This window comes from Trichosporon asahii (assembly GCF_000293215.1).
Source record: "Trichosporon asahii var. asahii CBS 2479 unplaced genomic scaffold scaffold00008, whole genome shotgun sequence".
NCBI classification, from domain to species: Eukaryota; Fungi; Basidiomycota; class Tremellomycetes; order Trichosporonales; family Trichosporonaceae; genus Trichosporon; species Trichosporon asahii.
The window spans coordinates 222,613-246,187 of record NW_014040916.1 but is presented as its reverse complement, the minus strand read 5'-3'; the positions used below and the strand labels follow the sequence as shown (position 1 = coordinate 246,187).

Sequence of the window (23,575 nt, the reverse complement as noted above, 5' to 3'; positions counted from 1 at the left end):
GACACTCCACCGCACCCGCGCACCTCCCATTACGTTTGACTTCCTTGCCCGTCATGTCTCAATTCGGCAACTCGGTGCAACATCCACAGTCACACCAAACAACTCAACGCCCAATCCCCTCACTACTGTCCTGCACCCTTTCTGCTTCCCACATATCCCTCCCGCCATGCATTCCATTCGCTGTCGTCATCGCGAATGTTTACTCCATGGCGCTGCCAGGCTGCATGCTTGCACTGCTGGTGGCGCTCGGCGTGCACAGAATTGACCGATGCACCGAGGGAACAGCTGGCAAGGAAGGTCGAGAGTGTGCGTGACATGATGTTTGGAGATTCTCGGCCCAAACCATTTCATACAAACCTGAGAGCTGAGAGGCTTGCGAGGTTCTTTTCCCATTCTGAGAAGTGGAGAACGCCCAAGTCCAAAACACGCTTGTCGAAAATGACAAGCACGACGCGAGATACGAGTGCCAGAGACGCGACTGAATTTCTATTCATCCCTCGTTGATAAACAACAAACATTCTTCTGCTTGCCGGATCGAGATTTGAGATCGGCGGATCGTACGGTTTGCGTCGTTCCGTTTGTGGACACGTGAGTCTCTCCCTCACTTCTGACATTCCGTGATCTGGTTGAGCTCGCATGCACCGCGAGCGACTCGGGAGTGTGAGTGATGGGGATGGCTGAGTAGCGGGCTAGGAATACATTTGCGATACACCATTGTTCTAAGGATACACTGTTCTCGTTTCACGTGTTCACAGTTCCCACTTGCCTGCCTCGGTCCTCGGTCCTGGGGTCTACTCCTCATCGCTGCCCTCGGCATCCTCGCTCTCCCCATCACTCTCCCCCTCTGCATCCTCCTCCTCGCTGTCCTCATCCTCATCCTCTTCCTCCTCCTTATCCTCTTCCTCGCGCTTCCTCTTCCCCCTCTGCGCAGCCGAGACACTAGCTGTCGGCATGCCAGTCGTAGCCGAACCGGCGGGGACAGAAGGGAGCGCGACCGTCGTACTCAGCCCATTCCCGATCTGGACCCAGTACCGCGCCATGGCGAGCGCGTCGGCGTCGCTCTGCCCCGGGGCGACTTGGAAGCGGAGCTCTCGCCGCGTGCCACTTGAGAGGTGGGCGATGATGCTGCGCGTGCCGTCGGGGTTGTACACGAGCCGAGGGGCTTCGTCGTCGACTGGGTTTGTTGCCGGGACGGTGGGAGCTGGAGGCGCTGAAGCCGCTGGAGGCGCTGGAGGAGGCTGAGGAGTTTGAGGTTGAGGAGGTTGAGGAGGTTGAGCCACGGGCTGAGACGGGGTGCTTGGAGGCTGGAGAAGCAGACCCAGCGACGAGGCGTATGTTGGCTGAGGAGGCAGTGACTGACTCTGCTGGTACTGATCCTGCTGAGGCTGATACTGACCCTGCTGGAACTGAACCGGCTGCTGCCGGACCTGCTGGACCTGCTGAGCCTGCTGGACCTGTTGCTGAGGAACTGGCTGGCGCTGGGCTGTTTGCTGAGCTTGAACAGGGAGAAGCTGCGACTGCTCGGTCTGCTGAGGGAAGCCCGCGAGGAGGTCGGACCCGCCGAAAGCGCCAAAGTCGTATTGCTGAACGGCATCCTGCGGACCCGCATCTTGGGAGGTTGGAGCCACGCTGTTCAGCAAGGCGAGTAAGCCGTCCAACTCCTGGAGTGTCGGCGTGCGGACCTCTGTAGGCTGCGTCTCGGCCCGAGGTTGCTGGGCGAGCGGGGGCTGAGGCTGAGGTTGAGCGAGCTGGGGCGGGATCTGCTGCGTTGGCTGGAACTGTTGTTGTTGCGTCTGTTGCAGCTGCTGCAGCTGCGGCGGAGGTGGGAGTTGAGGCTGCTGCTGAGGCTGAGGCTGAGTCTGAGACTGAGGCCGAGGAGCAACGGACATCCTCACCCGCTCCTCCTCCGCATACTGCCTGTTCCAGGTCTCGTTCCAGTGGTCGAGAAACTCGACCCGCTCTTCTGTCTTCTCCAGACCGCGGACCCAGTCGATGAACGGATGGGTCTTCCCGCCTGTTGGCTGCTGGCTGAACTGCTGGCTTGGTTGAGGACTGGGCTGCAGGGGGTGGGCGGGGGTGAGCTGCTGACTGAGCTGCCGGTTTGGCTGAGGACTGCGCTGAAGCTGTGTGGGAGTCATCTGTCGACTGCCGGGATAGCCAGCTCCCGAGCCGGGGGTCAGGTTGTTGCTTGGGGTGAGGTGCTGAGCACTGGGCGTGGGATGTCCACTGCCCGGCGTCGGGTGACGGCTACTCGGCATCGGGGTCGGGATGAGTCCCGGCGTATTCGAGGGCCCAGCGGCCGTGGCCGGATATGACGGCGTCGGGTGGTGCATCGGAGGCGTCGGCGCCTGCTGTTGCCCCAAGAGCTGCGCGAGGGGCAGGTAATCGCTAGGTTCTCCACGGAGGATCTGCTGGCGGAGACGATTCTTGAGCTGCTCCTCGGTCAGTTTGTCGTATTCGGACAACTGAGCGGATCGAGGAGGAGCCACGCGGGCTGGCTGCTGGCTCGTGAAGCCTGAAAAGCCACTCTGGGACTGCTGAGCCTGTTGAGCTGGCTGTTGAGACTGGCGAACAGACCCGCCCCATCCGCTACCCCCTTGGGGCGTTATCGAGCTACCGAGCGGGTCGAGAGGACGCAGCTGCTGTTGGTACGGCTGCTGGGCATACTGGAGCATCTGCTCCACCTGACTCCTCTGCGCCTCGCTCGGCGCCGTGCTCGCAAAGCTGGGCTGGGTCGTGAAGCTCGCCTGAGTCGCGAAGGACGGCTGCAGCTGTGATTCCACGGCATTGACCGAACCCATGGAAGGGTCGAGAAGCTGGTTGACCTCCCTCGCGCTGTCGGTCGTTTCGAAGCGGCGCCGCTTCACTGGCCGTCCGAGACCGAGCTCGCGCCTTGACTGCTGTTGCGCCTGCTGCGTGGGCTGCGTGGGCTGTTGTGCTTGCTGCATGTGTGTCTGCCGGATCTGCTGCACCGCTTGCTGGATCATGGCCGAGGTGACCTGGGGAGGCTGGGACGGCGGTGTGTGTGTCTGTGACGTGGCCACCTGGGCCTGAGGCAGCTGTGCAAGCTGGGCCAGCTGCTCGACCTGTTGCTGGGCCTGAGCCTGCCGAGCCAGGACTTGCTGCATCCGGGCTCTCTGGGTAGCGTGAGACTGGGACAAATCTTGATGCGGTTCTGTCATTGAGGTGGCACCAGCACGCGGGGTAGATGCCGAGGCCGAGTTGCGCATGCGCTCGAGCTGGGCCCGAACTAAGTGTTCTGCCTCAGTATTGGCCGGCGGGCCGGCACTCATAATCCTGGCCTCGAAGGCGGCAAGGCGGGCTTGGCTTGCTGCTGGAAGCTGGGGCTGCTGTTGCGTCATCGAAGCCTGAGAGGTCGAAGGTGGAAGGTTGGATGTCGGCTGTCCAGATGATATAGGCGGCACCGACATGCCGTGCAGTTCTCGCTCGCGCTGAGTGCGTTCGAGAGAGATGCGGAGACGTTCTTCCTCTTCTTCCTCCTTTTGCTTCTGGAGCTTGCGAGCCTTGCGTTTCCGGTATGCGCTGATGGGTTTGTTGCTGTTGTTGTCCATGGTGGTGGGGACAATGACGGTGGAGGGCACAATAGAGATAGCTAAAGGGGCGGGGGCGGTGATCGGCGGCTGCGCCTGGGTCTGCGCCTGTGCGCGCTGTGCATGCTGCTGTGTGACGGATGCAGAAGCAGAAGCTGGTGTGTTCGCCCCCAATTCCATGGCACGTTGTGTCGCAGCAGCTGCGTCGCGAGCGTTCTTGTTCTGCGGTGGCACCTGCGGCTCCGGGGGTGACTGGGGTGCAAAGTCGCTCAGGTGCCACTTGCCCTTGTGTCCCCCTTGAGCTTGGGCTTTGGGCTGCTCGTCCTCGTCCCTCTTCGTCGTCGTCTTCCTCCTCTTCTTACTTGGCCCAGCTTCCATGGAGATTGGAGGCGTTGGGGGAATCTCTCCGCGGCTCTCAGCCCATACAACCCGGTCACTGTTGGCCCCGCACACAACCTGCGCGTAGGCTATCCTAAGCCGCTGAGACTGATCGCGAATTCGCGCATCCAGCAGCGCCAGGGTCACTGCCAACTCCGGCTCTAACTCCGCGCAGTTGCTACACACTGATTGCAGCTTAGGAAGTGCTGTTTTGAGAGCGAGAGTGTGCTGGATTCTGGTTTTGAAGTGCGATCTGTTTGGGAAGGGCCGCTGCAGCATGCGCCGGAGCTGGACGTAAGTCTCCGCCAGCGTTGGAGGCAGGGTTGGGGTGACACGATAGTCGCGACGGGGGTCAACGGGCGTGGTGGACACGATATCGAGCTGTTCAAAGGCGGATGAGGGGCCATAGATCGTCCTGATGCGGTGTCGGGCGGACAGGAGTTGCCGGAGATGCGCCGAAGCAGAAGTGTGCGTGCACTGCAAGTGGTAGCCCCACGATTGCTCAGCTCCAGTCTCGCCTTCATCACGGGCTTCATCGTCGGTCTCCCCTTCGGCGTCCTCGTCTTCTTCCTCTGCATGCTCTTCAGGATGCTGACCAGCCTCGGCGTCTTCGGAATTGTCTTCACCATCAAACTGCTCAGGCTGCATCATGGACTCGGGGCTGCCAGCCAAGCTCTGGATGAGAAGTGGCGGCGGTGTCGTAGGGCTGTTTGAACTCTGTGGCGATAATGGGCTCTGCGGCCGAAACCATGCTGGCACGGAAAGTGCAGTTGGCCTTGGCGGCTGTTGAATGCACGGCACTGCCTGGACAATTGTTGGCTGCTCAGCCTCAAGGCCGGTTGGGGACGCCACGAATGGCACATCGAGCTCACTGTGGTCCTCAACTTGCGTGCCCTCCTCTCCGTTTTCCGTCGAAGAGGCGAGCGACAAAGTGCGCTTCAGTCCCCGATTGAGGCTGAGCGCATCGAGGATCTTGTCCTTCGCCTCCAAGTTGGCAAGGTAGACACTTGGCGTTTCCGGGTCCTCAGCGACAGGTAGCTGAGCATAGAAAGTTTTCAGCCTGAGCTCAGCCAGAGACTCCCAGTGACAGTGGTCGATCTCTCTCGGGCCCGTGGCTTGTGCCTCAAAACGTTGGGCGGCCCCGAAAACCAGAGCAGGATCCGAGGGCGTGCGCCTGTGCGTTTGCGACTGGCTGTTTGTTCGTCGGTGGTGTCGTTGTTGCTTTGGTCTGTCGTATGGCGTCGCTCGCCGCCGCTCGACGAGGGTCGGCGGCATGTTCTCGGGTCGGTGGCGTTGGCCACATCGCGCAACTTCATCGGCTGCTCATATATGCGTCCACCAGGCTGACGACATGCTGACAAGAGCACACTGGCCGATGCTATGCATGCATACCGAGCTGGACAACGGTGTGCATTGTGCATGCGGTGCTGAGAGCACTGGAGTGGACAGCGACGTCTATTGATTGACGGTTGACGCGAAATGACCAGCGATCCGATTGTTACCGGTCATCTCTGGGTCGAATGGCGCTCGGACCGACCGAAGCGTCGAAAGCGTCTTCGACCGATCATATCATGTCACCGCGATGCTGCTAACCTCTCCGCAATGCGTGACTGACCGCCCATGCAGCTCAGGTAGACCAGGCGCCGACCAGTAGGGGGCAGTAGGGGGGTCCCTGCACAATGGCTGGTCACCCCATCACGCCTCCACCCGCGCGCCCGGCCGGCAGGATCATCCATCGACCCTTGCGCATCGTCGTGCTTCTCGCCATGTCTCACCATTGTGCCGCCGCCGTCGACCACTGGGGACCGCTAGGTCAAGTGGTCAACACTGGTCCACACTGATGGACAATCTACCACTTCGTTCGACATCGCCCCGCAACTTATAACAATGTGGTACCACCACCTCGAGAACCTCCATCTCCACCGACGCCCTCGCCCATGCCCCGCACCAACGCAGTGGCCAAGGCCTGGTTCCGTTCCGCGCCTGTTGGAAGGCTCGACACCCGCGCCCCCTCGCCGCTCTCTATCTCGACGACTAGTAGCGTGTATCCCTCTTCCTCACGCAGTTGTTCGCCGGCATCACGCCCCGTGTCGCGGTCGGGCACTCGTCCGAATACGCGTCCGAACACCCGTCCTTCCTCGCCAGCTTACGCCTCCACACCGTGCACCCCCGGCCAGACTCCCGCCGATCACTACAAGGCCTACCCCGCCGATCAGAAACACTACTACGCCGAACCCGAGTCCTACAGACACGATCACTGCGACCCATCCCCCGTGACGCCGACAGTGCGCTCCTTCATCAGCCGCGAACGCACCCGGATCCAGTCCTCGCTGCTCGCGCTCCGCGAGCTGTGGACCGTGCATTCCGAAGGTGCCTCGAAGCGGGCCGGGAACAGACGCACCGTAACGCACGAATATGTCGAACTCTCGCTCGACGTCATCGACCGCTGGGACGAGGGGCTCGGGTGGCTCGTCGAAGCACTCGTGCAGGCGGAGGAGGATTGGTACTTTGCCCAAGACCTGGTCCCTGGGTATGGGCTTGAGGAAACCGTGGTTGGACATGGAGGGAAGCCGGGCAGGAAGTTGGGATACAAGGAACTGGCGGCGGAGGCAGTCGACGCATACCTCGAGCTGCGGTTTGAGACGGCGGAACAGCTCGATGAGCTCGAGGCGACTTGGAGGAGTATGATGAGGTTGGTTTGATGAGCGAGCGACCGGCGCAGGGAGCCGGACAGCTCTCATGTGCATCGTGGAGCTTCAGAACAGTCACACGAACAGTAAAGGACATAGTTGACGCGCAGAGAGGAGTAGACGAGAGCACGAACGTAGACGACGGCACGATCTTTACGAGAAGCGAAATCAACGACTCGATCAAGTTGTAAATCCCACTTTCATTTCAGTTGTACATAAAGACATTAGGTGTTGTAGCGGGCATTGTACATGCATCATTAGGTAGCTCTTTCATTATCCACCCTCAGTGCCCGGCATCCGACGAAACCTCAATGAGGGCAATATGGCTAGGATCGATGAGACTGAAATCGACCTCGGTCTCGCCCTCGGCGGGCGCCGTGTCGTGATCGTTCGCGCTCTCAACATCAGCAAAGTGAGAGCTCGAGCTGTCCCAGTGCGCCGAGTTCGTGCTCGTCAGAGAGGTAGCCGACCAAGCGGGCCAGTCGAGCTTCTGCACCGGTTCAACCTCCTCGCGCTTCTCCTTCTCCACAGTGGACGCGCTGCTTCCGCTCCCAGTGACGAGCTCAGGCTGCTCGACATCCGGCACAAGCTGCGCAGGCATCACGCTCGGCGTCGCGGTCTCGGGGCTACTCGCCTCAGTGACGGGCGTGAGGGTCTCACGTCTCGCCCTAGTCCTTCTCGGTCGCGGCGGAGGACGCAAGACCCGGGGTGCAGTCCAAGCCGGCCAGTCGAGCTGCTGTTCCTCCTGCCTTCTGACCTCCCTCACAGCAGTGCGCGGCAGACTCAACTCCGCCGTGGCGAGGGTGAGCTCCACCGGCCGTCGGACAACCAGCTCGGCAGTCCCGCTCTCCCCACTCCCACTTCCTGTACTTCCACTACCACTCCCCGCGCTGCCCGAACTCCCCGCACTCGCCATACTCCTCACACTCTCTATACTCGGCCGTGCGGAGTCGTTCGCCTCCGATGGCGGCTGAGAAGTCGAGGAGAAGAACGCCGTGCTCAAGTCCGACACTGCGCTGCGGACCGACACGCGATCGGCGCTCGGGCGGCGGACACCGTCCAGGTCCCGGTGGTGCACGGACTGGTTGCTCCTCGCTGAGGATCCAGAGTCGCTCTGAGACGCGGCGGCGTCGGGGGCGTCAGGGGCGTCGACGGGGTTGGCGGTCTCAGACCCGGGACTGTTCAGATTCACGACGTCCTCGTCGTCCAGATGGGAGGGGAGATCGTCGCCGCTCGTCTCGGGCGGCGTGATGATGGGCGCGGCGCCGTTCAGCAGCGCCGCCAGCGGCGGGACGGGCGGGACGGGGGGCGGTGTCTCGCTCCCGCTCCTCAGTCTGAAGGAGCCGGGGGCGCGGCCGAATGTCGATCGCGCAGGTCGCAGTGTCGGCGTAGGCAGGCGCGGGGTTGTGGCGCGGAGCGTCGGCGTTGGCGTCGGGGACGAGGGCGTCTTGGGCGTCGTTGGCGTACTCGGTGTTTCCGGTCGCGACTCCTTCCCAGCCGCGGCGCGATAGTCGGGATGGTCGACCAAGGGGCCATACGCCTGGACCCAGAGCTGGAGCGAGTTCCGACTTGTCCCCTCTCGCGGCGTGCTCTCGCTGCCTGCCTCTGTCGATTCTGGCGCTTCCGTCGTCGCTGATGCCGGCGTCACGGTGCCGAGTTGTCGGAGAGCCTCCCTCGACGCCTTACGCAGCGCCTCCCTCGATGCCTTCGAAAGGAGGCGGCCCCTGACCTCCCTCCTCTTGCCGCGATCCTCGACGCCCAGCTCGACCCTTAACCGCTCATTCTCCCGATTCAGGAGCCGGTTCTCCTCCCTCACCTTCCGCAGGACTCTTTCCCGCCGTCCCAGCTCTTCCTCGAGAACCTCTCGGTCAGCCGCGTCTCGTGCGTCTAGCCGCTGCAGCACCAGCTCATTCCTAAGGAGCTGGAGGGAGAGGACGTCCCTCTGCAGCGCGGCTGCGTGCGCCTGAGACTCGGCCAGCTGGGTGAGGAGACAGTCCCGCTCCTCTTCTGCCGTCAGGAGGTCCGTCTCGGTGACTTTCAGGAGGCGCTCGAGGGTCTGGATCCGCGACTCGTAGATGTTTAAACAACTTAGTGGGGAGCGGGGGGAGGGTTTCGGTGATGGGGATAAGGGAGGGGAGGGCGGTGCTGGCGGCGCGGCGGGGGATTGGGTCAGCGCCCGCTCGGCGACGGCGCCCGATGTTGGCGGCGCTACAGTTGGCACAGAGCCGCGCCGGAACGGCCGCTTCGTCCTCGTTCGCAGCATTTGGGGGACTGATGGCGGTGGAGCTGTTTTTGTTGGGGCGCAGGGTGCTGCAGTCGGCGTACCGGTCCACTAGGTGGTGGTTGGGAGTGACGTCGGTCTCGGCACCGAGAACTTTGTTGCTGAGCGTCGGAATGTGGTGCTCGATCGGTATGGGGAGTTCGAAGAGGTGCTCGTGCTCCTCGCCGGGATGGATGGCGAGGATCGCTTCGCTGATGTTGAGGACGCAAGTGGCGACCTCACCTCGTTGACTCATGCATTGCAAACAATAACGGGGGTGCTCACTCGTTTGCTCGTTCGACGGAGCAATGCCCCTCTTGCAACACAAACGCATGGACAAAGTGTCCACTCGAGAGTCCAGGTCCTGTCTCGTCAGGTCCCAGTGACGGCAGCTACGGCACGGCGACGGCAGAGATGAGCTGGTGAAACGCACAATGCCCTGTGGATGTGCTCGGCAACCGGTGGGACCGGATGTCGGTGGGATGTCGGCGACTCAGGCGAAGCAAGCATGTCGTCACACCAGACAAGACGACAATGCCGTAACGTCGTATTCCCAGACTAAGGACTTTGGCAGGACAAGACAGGTCAAGACAGGACTCGGGGCTATGATACAATTCAATCGAGTTGGAACCCTCATTCCGCCTACTGGAGCATGGGACAATGTACAAGAAGTATGAAAAAAGGTCTACCGCACTAAGGCTGTGCTGCTGCTGTTTCTGATGATGCTTCCTCCGCCTGTTGTCTCCTACTTCTCCTCCTCGCCGCCACCCCTCAACCCTCCTCTGCCGCCGCCGTGCCTCGTTCCTCCGTTCCTCCGCTGCTTGTTCCTCGACATGGCCGTGTCCGCAGGTGACCACAAGGCACAGCATGCCCCACTTTTGAGTGGATTCATGACTCTCCGGTCGGTGAACAACGTCGTCGCAATCTAATCTTTCCTGCCGTTCATGAGCGTGGCCGCTCACTCCTCCTCCGAACCGGATCCAATTCCCATGGTAGCCCGGCGCTCACTACGCTCGCTCCACCTCTCCTTCGCGCTGGCAGCGAGGATGCGCGCGAGGTCGAGTTTCATGCCCGCAACTTCGCCCTGGCATTTGCAAACGTACCCAGCTTCGAGATTCAGGACTCTGCGAGCGAGCACGTCGTGATCCCGCTGCACGCCGGCCATTTCGCGCTCCATCTCCTCGTTCCGCGCCTTCTCGGCCGCGAGTTCGGCCTCGAGCTGCTCGACGCGGGCCGACTTGGCGCGCTCTTCCTCGAGCTGTCGTGCGAGCTCGTCCGCCTGCGCTGCACGCTCGGCGAGGGCGCTGTTCTCAGCCCCGCTGGCGAGGAGTTGTCGCTTCAGACCCGCGACCTGCGCTTCGAGAGTCGACAGTAAAGATAAGGCGCGCGAGGAACGGAGCACGCGCGTGCTGCTTGGTGGAGGACCGGGGGACCGGCGGTTCGCGCGCACGGAAGAGGGCGGCATCGGCGTGAGAGGCTCGGGGACGAAGGGCTCGCCGTGCCCGCCGTGCCCCGGCGGGGCGGGGGTGCGCAGTCCGCTGGAGCTCGGCACGGCGCAGTCGTCATCATCGTCGTCCATCGTAGCCTCCTTCGTGTCTGTCTCCTCTGCGTCGTCCTCCTTCTCCTCCTCGCCTTCTCCATCCTCGTCATCTCCTTCCTCTTCAGCCTCGGCCTCGACCTTGACTTCCGCATCCGCGGCACCTGACATCCGTTGCTTCTTGAGCTGCGGCGTCAGGGACCCCGTGCTCTTGCGCCGAGATTTCGCCTCCTTTTCGGCCGCGGCGCTGGCGACAAAATCGATGACGCCTCTTCTCGGAGAGGGCGAGTGGGCAATCGGGCGCTTGCGCTTCGGGCTCCGAGGGCACGTCAGGCTGAGCCCACGGGTAGCTGTGTTTGGTGTTCGGGGTGTGCGGGGAGTGCGCGGCGTGCGCGGGCGAGCGTACGGGTTCGCCGCCGTCTGCGGGTCAGCTCTGTTCTCATAGACAGCTTGATTATCTCTCCTCGCCGGGATGCTCAACGCCTGCACCCAGGCGAGCATCCACAGCCCCCCGGCTCCAACAAGGGAGCGTGACAGGTGGCGTCCCGATGAATGGGAAGCATGCACTCACGCGTCTCGGTGTCCTCGGGCTTCGTGGGGGGTGAGGCGGCATGATGTCGTCTCTCAATAAACTGGATGCGAGATGGGAGAGAGAGTGGAGAAATGAGAATCGGACAAGAAATCTGAGGAAGGTGTTCAGGTGACCGGGGTGTGTTGTTTTGATTTCTTTTGGCAGCACACCTAAGCTCAGGCGCGCGCGTTGGTGCAGGAAGCCCTAGAGTCCGTGCGGGGCTCCGCTTGGACCTCCACTTTACCTGTCCACCGGGTTTGCCACCGCACGCTACCGTGGTGCGCAGCGGATGGCTGGTGGGTAGCTGTGCGTGCGTGCGAGCGCACTGATAGATTAGTGCATCGGGCTGGGGAAATGATGAGCACGGAATGCATCAGGTGTCTACTTTGTTTGTTGACGGATCTTGAGAAGCGAAATGAGCCGGCGCCATGCCACCTGGCTAGCGTTTGCCCGCTGTTGAATGCCATTTCCGGCGGCTCGGGCTCGTTCCTGCAGTCCCTACAGTTCCTGGGCCGGAGGAGTCATACGCTGTCATGTCTTCTGGCTGAGGCTGAAGCTATCGCCGACCACAGCTCATGACACACTGCACGATGCCGAGCACGCCCAAGCTGGCCACCAGAAGCAAGATGCCCAGCACCGTCAGCGGAAGCACGCGAAAGGCTTCGTGTAGCGGCATCAGGTAGGGTGGGATGTCCTGGCCGTCGTTTGGGTCGAAGCGCTCGAGGGCGAAAAGTCGTCTCATGCTGGACTTGGTGAGTGGAATGAAGTGAGAAAGACGTGAGTGTGGAGCTGTTATACGCATGCCGTGCATAGGAATACAATCAAGTGGGATACACTCTCGGAATACACATTGCCCTCAGGGGGCAGGGGATCGGGGTCTCTTGCTGCTGTTGTTGTTCGAGGGGTGCCTTAGAGCTTTGCCTGTCGTGTCAGCTGCATCTCCTCCGGCTAGCTCACCAAGCCCAGGATAGTCTCTCCCTGTTGACGGACTCGGTCCAGTGCCAGCTCGACAAGCTCGACATAGTTCTCGAGTTGGAGCATGGCCACGCGCGCCGTGCCCGGGTCGAGTTGGCCAGTCTTGATCTGTGTCTCGACTGCGTGCAGAAGCGACGCGAGGCGGGCGTGGTGCTTCGCCAGCTTGGCCTGGTGGTGGTGGATCCGGTGCAGCGTGTCGTGCATCAGGTGCTCGCGGTGGTGAGCGTGGCCGTGGCCGTGCATGCCATGGTGGGGAAGAGCGTGAGTCGGAGACATCCTGAGGACGGTTATGGTGACGGGGGGGGAGCGGCTGGAGGCGAGTTTGAGAGAAGCTGCGGTGAGAGTGCAGCTAGGCTTTGAGTGGAGGAGATGAAGCGTCAGGTAAGCGAAGCTTCGTCGATTGTGGTAGCAATGTCTAGATGACACAGACAAAGAGTTGAGCACAAGGCGAACTGGTGGTCAAGTTTCAGCAGCGAGAGGTGAGTGAGTGAGAAAAGACCAGACGTCAGCGTCGAGCCATCCTTATAAACGAGCGAGGTACACGAGTGCGAGGTGCACGGTGGACATGGAGACACAGACAGCGGGGTGAGAGTCCGATGCGCCGAAGAATCCTCAGCCTTACCCCGCACGCACGCAGGTGCGTGTGTTACTGGTGAGGCCGGTACACAAGGCACGCGACGCTCGCCGGTCGTCCCCCGTACGTTCCCCGCAAGGCCTTTGCTGGTCCTCTCTGGTTCCCCACAGACGGCGGGCACCGATGCACACCGACGCACGGGCATTTCGTACACTGGCCAAACAAAAAAAGAATGACCTGTGGGGTGTGCGGGGCAGTCTTCAATTGTCGGCGGAGGAGAAGCACGACGCCAAGGTGTGGGGGTGCACGGACCGCTGGATTCTGTCTGAAGCTTGTCCACGCACGTGACGCTGTACTCATTGTTCTCTTCTCATGTCTGACGTAGCCCACTCAGCATGGCGTGCTCAAAGCGCTGGACGCTCAAGATAGCATAGCGCAGGTGCGAGCGGCAGGTATGGAGGTACCTTCCCAGTCTCGTGTCGGCACAAGGACGGCGGAATGCGGGGTTCGTTATCTTGCAGATCGAGATCGGAGGGATCGGAGTCGTACAACCTGGAGAGGGCGTCGGCTCCCTCGGCTCCGTTGGCTGATAGCCGACCCGGATGTAGGGATGGGGAGGAAGAGGCATGTGCATGCGGGGCCTGGATTCCATGGCTGTGGGGCTTGCCAGTCGTCGGATCAGTGTCGGATCATGCGCGGACTGGAGAACGCCGTGACGCAAGCTCGGCCGGTCTCTGCGGTCCGACGAAAACACGGTCGATTCTTTGTCAGTGAATGCTCGAGGTAATCGAACGAGCATTGTCATTTCGCAGGTGCTACAACGTTCTGCTACTATATCAACAACCTGAGTCGAAGCGGATACGGTAGAAGGGATCGGAAAGTGAGTAGTGGTATCTCTGTGTAGGAAACGCGGAACCTTCGGTGCAGGTTTACTGTGAGGTGCAGCCGGAAGGCTGAGGCTCGTCACCACCCTCCCCACCCTCCTTCTCGTCGCCGTGGCTGTCGTCGTCCAACTTCGCCTTCTGCTCTCCGCCCTGCTTCTCGTTCGACTGCTTCTCCTTCTCCTCCGCCGTGGACTCGGACTCAGCCGCCTTCGAGCCAGTCGGCATCGCCTTCGCCGCCTGCTGCTTCTGCGACTTCTTGCCCTTGAGAGCCTGGCGGTTACGGAACCCGTCCTTGAACTTGGTGGTCTGCTTGGGCTTGTCCTTGCGGTCGGGGGTGGGTCTGCTGAGGTCCTGGGGCTTCTGGGTACTGTCGCCGTTCGGGGCTGCGCTGTCGAGGTTGTCGGGCTTGCTGTGATCGTTCTTGGCGGGCTTGTCGGCCTTGTCGTGCTCGGCGCGGCGCAGCCTGGCCACTCGAGCAAGGTAGACCCTCAGCCTCCACATAACCCGCTCCGACACGCGAGGGCTCCTCGCAAGCCGAGTGACGATGCGAAGCCAGCGCCGGAAGCGGCGGTACTCCTTCTCCACCGCCTCCCTGAGCTTGATCACCCTCTCATCCACACGGAGACCATTCGGCTCAAAGGTACCCTGGTCGCCATCGAGCTGCAGAACGCGCACAGGCTCCGCGACATTCTCGGCCCTAGGACCGTACGGGAACACGTCTGCGCCGGGGACTTGGTCGGGAACGATGCGGTTGAGAATGATCGCGCCGTTGATGAAGGCGTGTCCCTCGCCTGGACCGGGACGAGTGGGCGGGTTGTTGAAGGCGCGGTGCGCGGCCTCGTGCAGCCTGTTGTTCCTCTGGGTGTTGGGGCTCGGACGGGGGAGCACGAGAGGCGACGACGGCGCGATGTTCAAGTGCAGGCTCGGACGGAGGTGGTGGAGCGGACGGGGATGGTGCAGCGTCGTCGGCGCGGTGGCGTATGCAGGCGGCGTAGCGGCTGGACGAGCAGATGCCTGTTCAGGCAAGGTTGGACCAGCCGGAGCAGGAAGTGCCAGAGGCGAGATGGGAGCCTCGGGACGAGGCGGGGGACGGACAGACGGACGCTGAGGACGATAGTTCTGTCCTGGGATGTGAGGACGCTGCCCCACGGTAGGCTGGGGGCGGGCCTGATACTGAGGGCCAAAGGCGGGGGGCGGAGGACGCCTGTTGACAGACGGAGTGGGCAAGGGACGCCATTCCGCAGGGGCTCCCGGCACTCCAGGCAGCGGACCGGCGTTCGCCCAGCCATAGTACCCAGCGGGGGGACGGTAGGGGCCGAGCTGCGCCTGGGTCGGAGGGCGGAACCTCATCATAGGCGGGCGGACGGGATTCGGCGCGCGGATAGGCATATGCAGACCAGCGTGGTAGCCTGGCGGGGACTGGCGGTGGAGGTGCGCAGCGAGCTGGTTGTGCTGGTTGTGGAGAGAGCCGGACGGCGTGTCTTCATTTTGATAGGCCGGAGGCGGGGTCGGGTACGCCGCGGTTGGCGAGGGCGGGAACAGGTCGTTGAGCAGGCGCTGGAGTCCAGCCGGGAGAGATTCGGCTTGCTGATGAGTGCTGCCCCGAGGGCGAGGAACGGGCAGCCTAGCCAGGCCCTGATGCCATGGCATGTACCCTTCGCGGCTCGCCTGACCGAGGTTGAGGTTCTGCAAGCGGTCCGCAATGTTGCTGCTGCTACCGGACCCCGGCTCCTGGACCCGGCCGAGGTTCCGGTCTTGAATGATAGCCTCCAAAACCCTCTGAGCCTGTTCATCCAGCGACGAAGACGGCTGGCGTCTGCGCTGCGTCTCCCGCTGCTGGGGCTGCTGCGCGGGCACTTGGGGCGCCGGCCACTTGTCGGCTGGCATCTGCGCCAGCTGCGGCCTAACCTGCGTAGCGAGACGGGGGAGGCGGCGCTGAGTGATGGTGAACTCCGGCGCTGGGCCGACGGGCTGGAGCTGCGGCGACGTCTCGACGTAGGCTGCCGTGGCCATCTCGTATGCGCGCTCGGACATGTGGCGGGGCCGCCTGTCGGCGTTGACGCGCAGAGTGGGGCGGTCCGGACGTGCAGCGCGAGACGGAGGCTGGACGACCCGGATACCGCATACACCGCCAGCAAAAAGCCACTCCACGTGAACCATGGGCTCAGTCACTCCGAGGGCGGTACGGAGGCGCTGCCCCAGCGCGGCCAGTGGAACGCGCGTCTATTGTCAGCGATGACCCGTCCTTGTGGCCTTACCTTGTCGCGGGTGGTCCCCAGCTCGCTATTGGTGGTCATGGTTGGAAGGTTTGAGTCCTTGACAGCCTTCGCGAGGTCAAGGAAATCCTCGTAAGTCATTTCGATCTGCTTGTGCTCGCGCTTGCGTTCGCTCTTCTGCCCCTGCTTCAGAGCGCTAGCGGACGGGAAGGGAGTGGCGGAATTCACAATTTCGGCTCGAAAGGAACGAAAATTGTGGCCGATGTGGCCGGCCTCGCACTCTTCATCGGTTGAGCCCTCTGCATCCACGCTAGAGCCCGGCGAAGGCGGGTTGTTGTTCGTGTCGGGCTCGGGAGGGGTGACGACCTCGCTCGAAGTGGCAGTACTGGATTCACTCGCACCGCTCGCACTGCTCGTGCCGTTGTCGCCATTGTCCTGCGTGCGAGAGGCAGCGGCAGAGGTTCCCATAACAGAGGTTCTAGGCTCGGCGGTGCGGGGTGTCTTGCCCCCAGTGCTAGAACGAGGGGCGTTCTTGTTCGGTTGGAACGTTTTGAGCGTGAGGTACGGAGCCTCTGACTGCACAGCCCACGTCCATGACCCGCCGGTCGAACTGTTGCCCTCGGCCTGCGCGACGAGTGCGGCGCCGAGAGCCGCGTTCTCCTCTTGAATACGTCCCACTTGCAGCCTGTTCGCCCACTCCTGAAGCGTGCTGTTGGCGTAGTCCGCGTTGACTTGGGCGCCGTTGATGGTAGAGCCCATGGTGGATGAGCCCTGGGTTGATGGGCCCAGGGTAGACGAGCCCTGGGTGGAGGAGCCCTGGCCAGTCTGGCCGTTCGCTGCGCTCTTCATCAGCTGCCCCTGGAACGTGCGGCGTAGCCTGTTGAGGCGCTCGGTTCCACCAGGCGGAGGCTGGAAGCCGGGGAGAGCGAAGCCGCCTCGAAGACGGGCCGGATTCACGGTTCCGTTGCGAAGATCGGCGGCGAACTGCGCCTCGTCGACCCTGGGCGGGGGAGTGGGAGTACGGGCAGGCTCGGGCTCTGGCTCAGGCGACGGCACGAGCTCAAAATCAGTGAGGGTTGAGTCGCTGGTTTCGTTGTTCTCGTACTCTTGGCCAGGCGACATGGTGGTGTCGTTGTGGTCGTCCGTCATGCTCGTGTCGGTGGCCGCTTGCCCCAGAAAGGCCATCGTCGTGTCCGTCGTTGCCGCGCTGGTGCTGGGTCCCGAAACGCCTGCTTCGGGTACAGGCTGACCGTAACCGGGGTGGAGGGTCCACGGCTGGGCCGGCGCAGACGGATGGGCCGCATGATTGTAACCCAGGCTGAGAGGCTGGCTCTGGCGCACCTGATTCATGGGATGGGATTGCGAAGACTCGGTGGGAAGGTTGCGGCTGCCGTGTTCGGCAGGGATCTGCGACTGCCACTGAGGCTGGGGAGCCTGGGAAGTCTGAGAGGGATGAAGCACCTGTTGGTTCTGCGTCTGAAGAGCCCCCGCGAGGAGAACAGCCATGCTCAGCGGACACTCGTCTTGACTGCCGGCAGTGCCGCCGAGAGGCGTCGAGGAGGGATCGACAGCCTGGAACTGCTGGGTGTTCGAGGTTGTGACCTCGTCCAGCGGACCCGAGAGCGGGGCGGACGCAGACGGGGGTGGCACCATGGGGTTGCTTGGGCCTTGAGTCTGCACGAGGTGCGTGTTGAACGAAGCGGAGGGTGCCTCGTTGGAGCGCACCATCGGGAAAGAGTTGAGGAGACCACGGTGCGCGGGTCGCTCCATGGGTGCACCGGCCACATTACGCCTGAACTGCTCGAACTCTCCGGTGGTAACGTCGCGCGGTCCGAGATCAGGCGCAAGCAACCAGGGCGGGAAAGTTGCTGACTGTGAAGCGTTGTCGACTGTTGAGCGAGAGTTCTGACCAAGAAGTCTGTTGGTCCTGTCGTTCAGGCCGCGGCTGTTCTGGCTCGCCGTAGTGTGGTTGGAGGAGACAGTGTGCTGAGACGGGGGGATAGTCGGCGGAGCGGCAGTCGAAATACCACCATAGGGCTGCTGCATGGTCTGGGGTTGGGTAGGGTTGGCTGGCACTTGCTGAGCTGGAGGCAGAGTGCGATAGTACTGTGAGACGCTCGCACCAGCGAGAACGTCATAGGTGCTCGAGCCAGGGACAGTCGCGGTGTTGATGTTGGCACCAAAGTCCTGGCTGCCACCATGGCGTACAGTAGGCTCGTTGAAGCTCGAAGTGCCAGTGTTGCCGGCAGCAGGCGGAGCGATCACTTGGCGGTCGTGGTTGCCACTTTCAACCTCGTTACCGTACACTCCGGTGTAACCTGCCAGGGCGGGAGACATGTACCCCTGCTGACCCCAGGTTAAGGGGGGTGGCAGGTTGCCGAGAGGAAACTGCAGAGCCTCCTCGATCTCGGACTGCGACAGCTGCTGTGGCGCAAATTGCTGCAGCGCCGAGACTTGTGAGGTGTGCTGGGTACGGATCGCCTCCGAGTTGCTCTGGGCCACCGTGTTGGGGAACTGGTGGAAGGCAAGAGCCTGCGAGGTACTGTTCGTGGCGGGAGGTGTGGAGTAGACAGTCGCAGGCGGAGCAGAGTAGCCGGTGGCGCGAGGCGCAGTGTAGTTGGTCACAGGTGGAACCGAGTAGTCAGTAGTGGGCGGAAAAGAGTATGCAGTCGAGGGTGCATGGTTTGAGGTAGCAGGCTGAGTTCCAAGGCTGGCAGTCGAGGGGCCCGCCTGAGGGCCCTGGTTGCTGCTGGAGATGGAGTTTCCTCCGCCCTGCGACGTCTGCACACGAGTGTGGTAGGGACGCGGACCGAAGAGGTTGCGAGCGATACGATTACGCTTCGAATCGGGCGGTTCACGACTCATGATCGACAACTGGGAGTCAGCTACCGTCCAGGCGCAGGCAGCTGTGCCTACCTGTGTCTTCTACTTGCGCCGAGTGAGGAGGGGTTCCCGATTGACAGTGAAGGGGGACTGGGTGTCAGCTTGCGGTCCCTTCGAAGTAGCTACCTTGTGATGCCCTCCCTAGTCGACGTAAGGCTCCGAGAGATGAGGGTGGCGTCTGATTGTCAGATAATGCTCTGCACCGCATTACCTACATTCTTGGTGTTCGCGAAGCCGGCTCGACGGTCCGGTAGCCCTAGGCCTCAGACAGCTTAACCTTTCACGGAGACAGCAGTGACTGGCGTCTGCGAGTTAGCTAGTAGCAGACACGAGGGAGCTTACCTCGTAGCCTGGGTCGCGACCTCGACTGTTCGTCAGCTGAAGTGTGGGCGTAGCAGCTTGCCTCTACACTTCGGCTGATGGGGAGAGAGGCGATACGGGGAGTGCCGAGAGTGTTGATGCGCTGGTTGTCAGCTCATCTTCAACCGATCCAGCTTACCTCTGGACAGAGAGAAGTCGCCGGCGCTGGCAGTTAGCTTCCGACAGTGTGACTACAGCTACCTCTGGGCGCCCGGCTGGATGCTGATGGTCAGCTATGTGCAGACATTGTTAAGCTCACACAGGAAGGGCTCAACGATCCTCCCCAGTCCGATCTTGACAGATCGGGTCGGGTGCTGGTCGATGCTGGAGATAGGGGAAGTTACTAAAGTCGCTGGTGAGCAACTGCAGACGGGTGGTAAGGAAGGGGGTGAGAGGGGAGGTGGTGAATGAGGAAGTGTTGAAGAACAAGAGGTTCCACGTCCCCCTCCTTGTCCCACTTCCTCGACGGCGTTGGCGAGCACACACATCCAGCACAGCTTTAGTGCAGACGGAGCGACAGTGCGAGTGTGCTATCTGCTGTGCGACATGCTCCGCAGTCTGCGTTGAGGACGAGGAATGAGTGTTGAGCCACGGTGGGAGGGGAACGCACGCTGGGTGGAGGGCCGCCACACTCGCACACAAGTTTGTGTGGATACCTTTCAGCCTTCACAGGGCTTAATGTTAGGGGCTATTCCGTACAGTTTAATGCATGCATGCTCAACCTGGAGCTCATGGAGGAACGAAGTCGGACCTCATGCGTCCCAGCTGTAGCGCTCAGAGATAGCAGCGTTGGCTATTCGCGACTTCAAAGAGGTTCGATCTGGAGCTGACCGGCATGGTCTCGGAGGCAGAGCTGTCTCGGAGCAGATAGGAGTAAGATCTAGGCCGGTGCAGAAAATGTGTACGGACGTCTTGTCCGACGTACGGCGGACGAGGGCGCATTGTTGCGGGGTTGCGAGAGAGTTGCAACGGAGGCGAGGGCTAATCTCGGACACGCCTCCCTCGAGACCTCTGCTTATGAGGGGCTGCCCGTGTCAAGGGTGATTCAGACGTATGGAAGGATAGGACTTAGGCAGCGCCAAGCAGCGAGCTCAGCATCGGTAGAGTCTTTCTTCTCCGTGATTGCCTGGCCCTTGGTTCGTCGGCCCACCACCGTCGCTGTTGACGCCGAAGTTTGGGTAACCTCTGACAGGTCAACAGTTCAGCCAAAATCTATGGAGGAGCATGAGTTGCGTCTGAGCGCCCTGTGTTGAGTCTGGGCCTGACAGGCAGAGGCACGAAGTCTTGATGGTGCGGTTGCCCATCTCCGCACTTTGAGTGAGACAAATTGTCGACTCTCGCCGTTCGCCAACGGCAGCCGTATCGGTGGACCTGGGGAGAGCGTATGCCCAGACAAGTGGGCAGAACTGACGAGCACTATGCATGCCTATACCGACTATGCATGAGATAATGGGTGAGCATCAGGCGTGCCACGCAATCGTTAGCGGATGACGGAGCCGAAATCCTTGCAAAAAGCGAGAAGAATCCTATGCATTAGCTTCGATGCCCAGAAGCTGCCATCAGAGTGTTCTACGGTGCAAGGAAGGAGAAGGAGACGAAGGATAGGGCAACTGCACTCTGACTTGATAGTGCGAGCTGTGCAACTACTCTACTTTGTTCTTCATCGCAGAGTTTATATTCCTGTGTTGATTAGATCGACGCAGTATAGCAGTGTCTCGAAGCGCAGAGCGATGCCAGTAAAGTTCAGTCACGTGTGTGTAGAAGATCGACGCGGCATGGACTCAGCAGATCTTCTGCGGCACTGCGGTATGCTTACGGCGGGATGAGGGAGACAGGGGTTGATAGAAGAACACAAGCTTGGATGCGTGAGGCAGATGGCAGTGTAAGTGACTTTTTGGCGCCGCCGGTCACTGCAGGCGTGGGCTGCTCGTGTGCTCAATGCGCGTGCGTACTAGCTCTTGCCCTAGTCGCTAGTCGCGTGCGCAGGCGCTGTTTGCAATCGGGGCTCCCCACAAGCGCGTGAGCTGTACAACTGCCTCCACAAAATCCCACCTGAATGACGAATGGGGAGCAAGCGCAACTGTCTCCAGACTGCTGGGCGTTTGCGGTCTCATGCTGCTCCACACCGTGGAATGCGATATCAGTTCATGACGGAAGCGGCTGACTCTGATAGTCCTCGAGCTACCAGGCCAACCGGAGATCTGGGGTATGCGGCTTGTCACCGGCGGCATCGAGCTAGTCTCACTACGGCGCTCCATCTTGCTGACATGGTTGGGAATTGCTGCTCCGCCCCCCGGCGTGCTGTCCCCCGTACTCCGATATGCAATCCGACGCGTCGATACGCTGAGGCGATCGCCAGTTGCCAGCAACACAGCCACCCTTCTGCTGTCTTCTGGACACGCCCAACATGCACTGCGTCCTGCACCGCTTCAGCAGGGGACGTGCTCGTGCTAGCTCTCGGTTCTGAGATCGGACCTGCGGGGTATACAAAGAAGCCCGCTTGGGATTGGGTTCCTTCCCTGTCCAATCCCTTGCACCTGACCTTTTGATGACCCAGGGTCAAGCTACTTCCCTTGCCGCACGCTGCGCCGCTACTATTGCTCGAGACGAAGAAACTTCAGTATGCTGGATGCAGGGCAAGTCGCATCAAGGCGTCAGAGGCGTCAGCGGCGTCACGCACCGGTGGCCGTGATAGGCCCTCATGCGGCGGCGGCGGCGGATGGATCGAATGGAGCTCTGTGAATGGCCCACCTGGACGATTTGTTGTTATTATGAGACGCGCCGTGCCTGGATTGAGAATCTGCGAACCCACCTGTCAACCTCCACCTGCAACTCACGACAAGTGTGCAGCCTGCAATCAGCGCCCCCCTTCCCAACTTCCATCATTCTTGACTTCTCTGTCTCTCTCTTCTTGATCTGTTCTCTTCTACAAGACATTCCCTTGCGTTCTTGCCAGAATCTTTTACCCAGTCGCTCGAATCGCACTCTGTTCTACGTTGTTCGACCACACCGATCCTGACTTTTTGGCCCGCTCCTCGTCACTCGCTTCGCACGACCGGTTCCGATCTCGCTTCTTCTCGGCTTCAGTCGACGAAGGCCAGACCGGAACCCAACCTCAAGCCCGACTCCACTCCGCCGCTCCCCCCTCCCTCACTGCACTCATGCGACCCGACTTCCTCCCATCCCCCCTCTCGCGGCTGCATATACGGCGCCGCCGACCTCTCGTCCTCTTGGGCGCGGCGGTCCTCGCTGTGCTCCTCCTCTCTCAGGTGCCGACAATGCTAAGCCTGACCCGACTAGCGGCTATGCGCATCTCCGCTCTGTCAATAAGCACACATGAGAGCGCACCGCTACCCGTCGTCGTGCCCGGCCTCCTGGCGGCGAGCTGGCAGGGCACGACAGAAGACCCCGCGACGTTCTTGAAACTGCACATCTTCTCGGAGGACACGCCGGCTGGCCGACTAAGAAGAGACGTGATCCGGAAATATAGCCCAACGGCTTGGGTAAAGCCTGGAACCGTGGAGCTCAAGTTCGTCGTGCCCGGGCACCCCAATGCGCTGCTCGAGATCGACGCGAGCGACGGAGACCCGCACGGGGAACCCCACGGACACAACGGAACGAAAGTGGACGACCGGATAGCGGGTATTCGGGACGGACGAAGAAGCAGGAATCGGAATGAGATAACGGAAGTGGAACAGCGCGGAGCTGTTGACGCCGAAGCGGACGAGTTCGGCGACGTTCTGCGCGTCCCCGGTCACGACGTAGCCGCGGAGTGGATATCGGCCGTGGGCAGGGCGGAGTCCGCACGCTGGGTTGTGAAGGCGGACGACTCGGTGAGTACTCCACGGTGTCACCGACGCCAAAATGCACGGACGGTTATCCCAACACTCATGTGTCCACCTGCTCAAGCCACCTGGCCAGAGTCCCTAGGCTACCCGGCAGCGTACGGAGTTATCTACCATTCTAGCCACTCGTGCCCCCGGCTCCACTGTCTCCGTTAGCTGACACCAGACCCTCCCCCTTCTTCCCAACATGATCCGCGATCTACGGGCACGCGACTGGCGCGTACCGACGTACTTTGGCACCACGACAGGACGTGACCTCGACCGGCCCTTCTTCTACCGCGGCATGATGTACGGCTTCTCGTGGCCTGTGGCTGCCACCGTGGCTTCTGCTCGAATCGCGACGGGCACGGGTGTCGGAGACGCGGAGAGGACAGGACAACTTATGGTGAGTCACGCGAGCCAGTGCATCTCTCTACCATGGGGAGCTTTCCGGCTCGTCGTCCCGACACTCTCGCCACCTCATCCCCACTCATGTCGTTGTTTTGAGGCTTAGCTGACACCCAGTGGTCCCTCCCCAGCTCCAAGGGCATGCCCCGCCTCCTCCTCGGGTACCCCTGTCTGCAGACTGATGCCTGCCCCGCATCCTTCCAAGAAGACACGATGCGACCGGCCCTCTTCGACCGTCTGAGGAATATGCCCGACTATCCTCGACGAGACGACCCGCGTACGGGTCTCAGATTCGTGAACTACCTTGGCCGCATTGAGGGTCCTCAACCGTGGATTCGGAACGACGCACGTACGGCGATTGCGTACTATGGTCTTGACGAAGAGGCTTATGTCGAGAAGTATCAGCGGCTCGACAAGGCGATGAGGAGGGCTGGAGGGGTGTGAGCATGCCGAGGGCTAATCTC

The 23,575-nt window shown here is 61.5% G+C and overlaps 6 protein-coding genes across 6 annotated transcripts; 2 read left to right on the top strand and 4 right to left on the bottom strand.

Annotated features, from left to right (window-relative positions):
- Positions 1–791: 791 nt before the first annotated feature.
- Positions 792–5,204, bottom strand: A1Q1_06690 (uncharacterized protein; the record flags this gene model as incomplete). Its single annotated transcript, XM_014327739.1, has 1 exon — positions 792–5,204. The coding sequence occupies one exon, from the start codon at positions 5,202–5,204 to the stop codon at positions 792–794; it is 4,413 nt and encodes a 1,470-aa protein (XP_014183214.1).
- Positions 5,205–5,866: 662 nt separating this feature from the next.
- Positions 5,867–6,631, top strand: A1Q1_06689 (uncharacterized protein; the record flags this gene model as incomplete). The annotated part of the gene is made up of 1 exon (XM_014327738.1): positions 5,867–6,631. The coding sequence occupies one exon, from the start codon at positions 5,867–5,869 to the stop codon at positions 6,629–6,631; it is 765 nt and encodes a 254-aa protein (XP_014183213.1).
- A 271-nt stretch (positions 6,632–6,902) lies between these two features.
- A1Q1_06688 (uncharacterized protein) lies at positions 6,903–8,882 on the bottom strand (the record flags this gene model as incomplete). The annotated part of the gene is made up of 1 exon (XM_014327737.1): positions 6,903–8,882. The coding sequence occupies one exon, from the start codon at positions 8,880–8,882 to the stop codon at positions 6,903–6,905; it is 1,980 nt and encodes a 659-aa protein (XP_014183212.1).
- Positions 8,883–9,837: 955 nt separating this feature from the next.
- A1Q1_06687 (uncharacterized protein) lies at positions 9,838–12,238 on the bottom strand (the record flags this gene model as incomplete). Its single annotated transcript, XM_014327736.1, has 3 exons — positions 9,838–10,931; positions 10,988–11,099; positions 11,945–12,238. The coding sequence occupies 3 exons, from the start codon at positions 12,236–12,238 to the stop codon at positions 9,838–9,840; spliced, it is 1,500 nt and encodes a 499-aa protein (XP_014183211.1).
- A 1,227-nt stretch (positions 12,239–13,465) lies between these two features.
- On the bottom strand, positions 13,466–18,501 carry A1Q1_06686 (uncharacterized protein; the record flags this gene model as incomplete). Its single annotated transcript, XM_014327735.1, has 2 exons — positions 13,466–15,613; positions 15,679–18,501. 2 exons carry the CDS (start codon positions 18,499–18,501, stop codon positions 13,466–13,468), a joined length of 4,971 nt encoding a protein of 1,656 aa, XP_014183210.1.
- Positions 18,502–22,040: 3,539 nt separating this feature from the next.
- A1Q1_06685 (uncharacterized protein) lies at positions 22,041–23,555 on the top strand (the record flags this gene model as incomplete). Its single annotated transcript, XM_014327734.1, has 3 exons — positions 22,041–22,712; positions 22,891–23,109; positions 23,229–23,555. 3 exons carry the CDS (start codon positions 22,041–22,043, stop codon positions 23,553–23,555), a joined length of 1,218 nt encoding a protein of 405 aa, XP_014183209.1.
- Between the last annotated feature and the right edge of the window lie 20 nt (positions 23,556–23,575).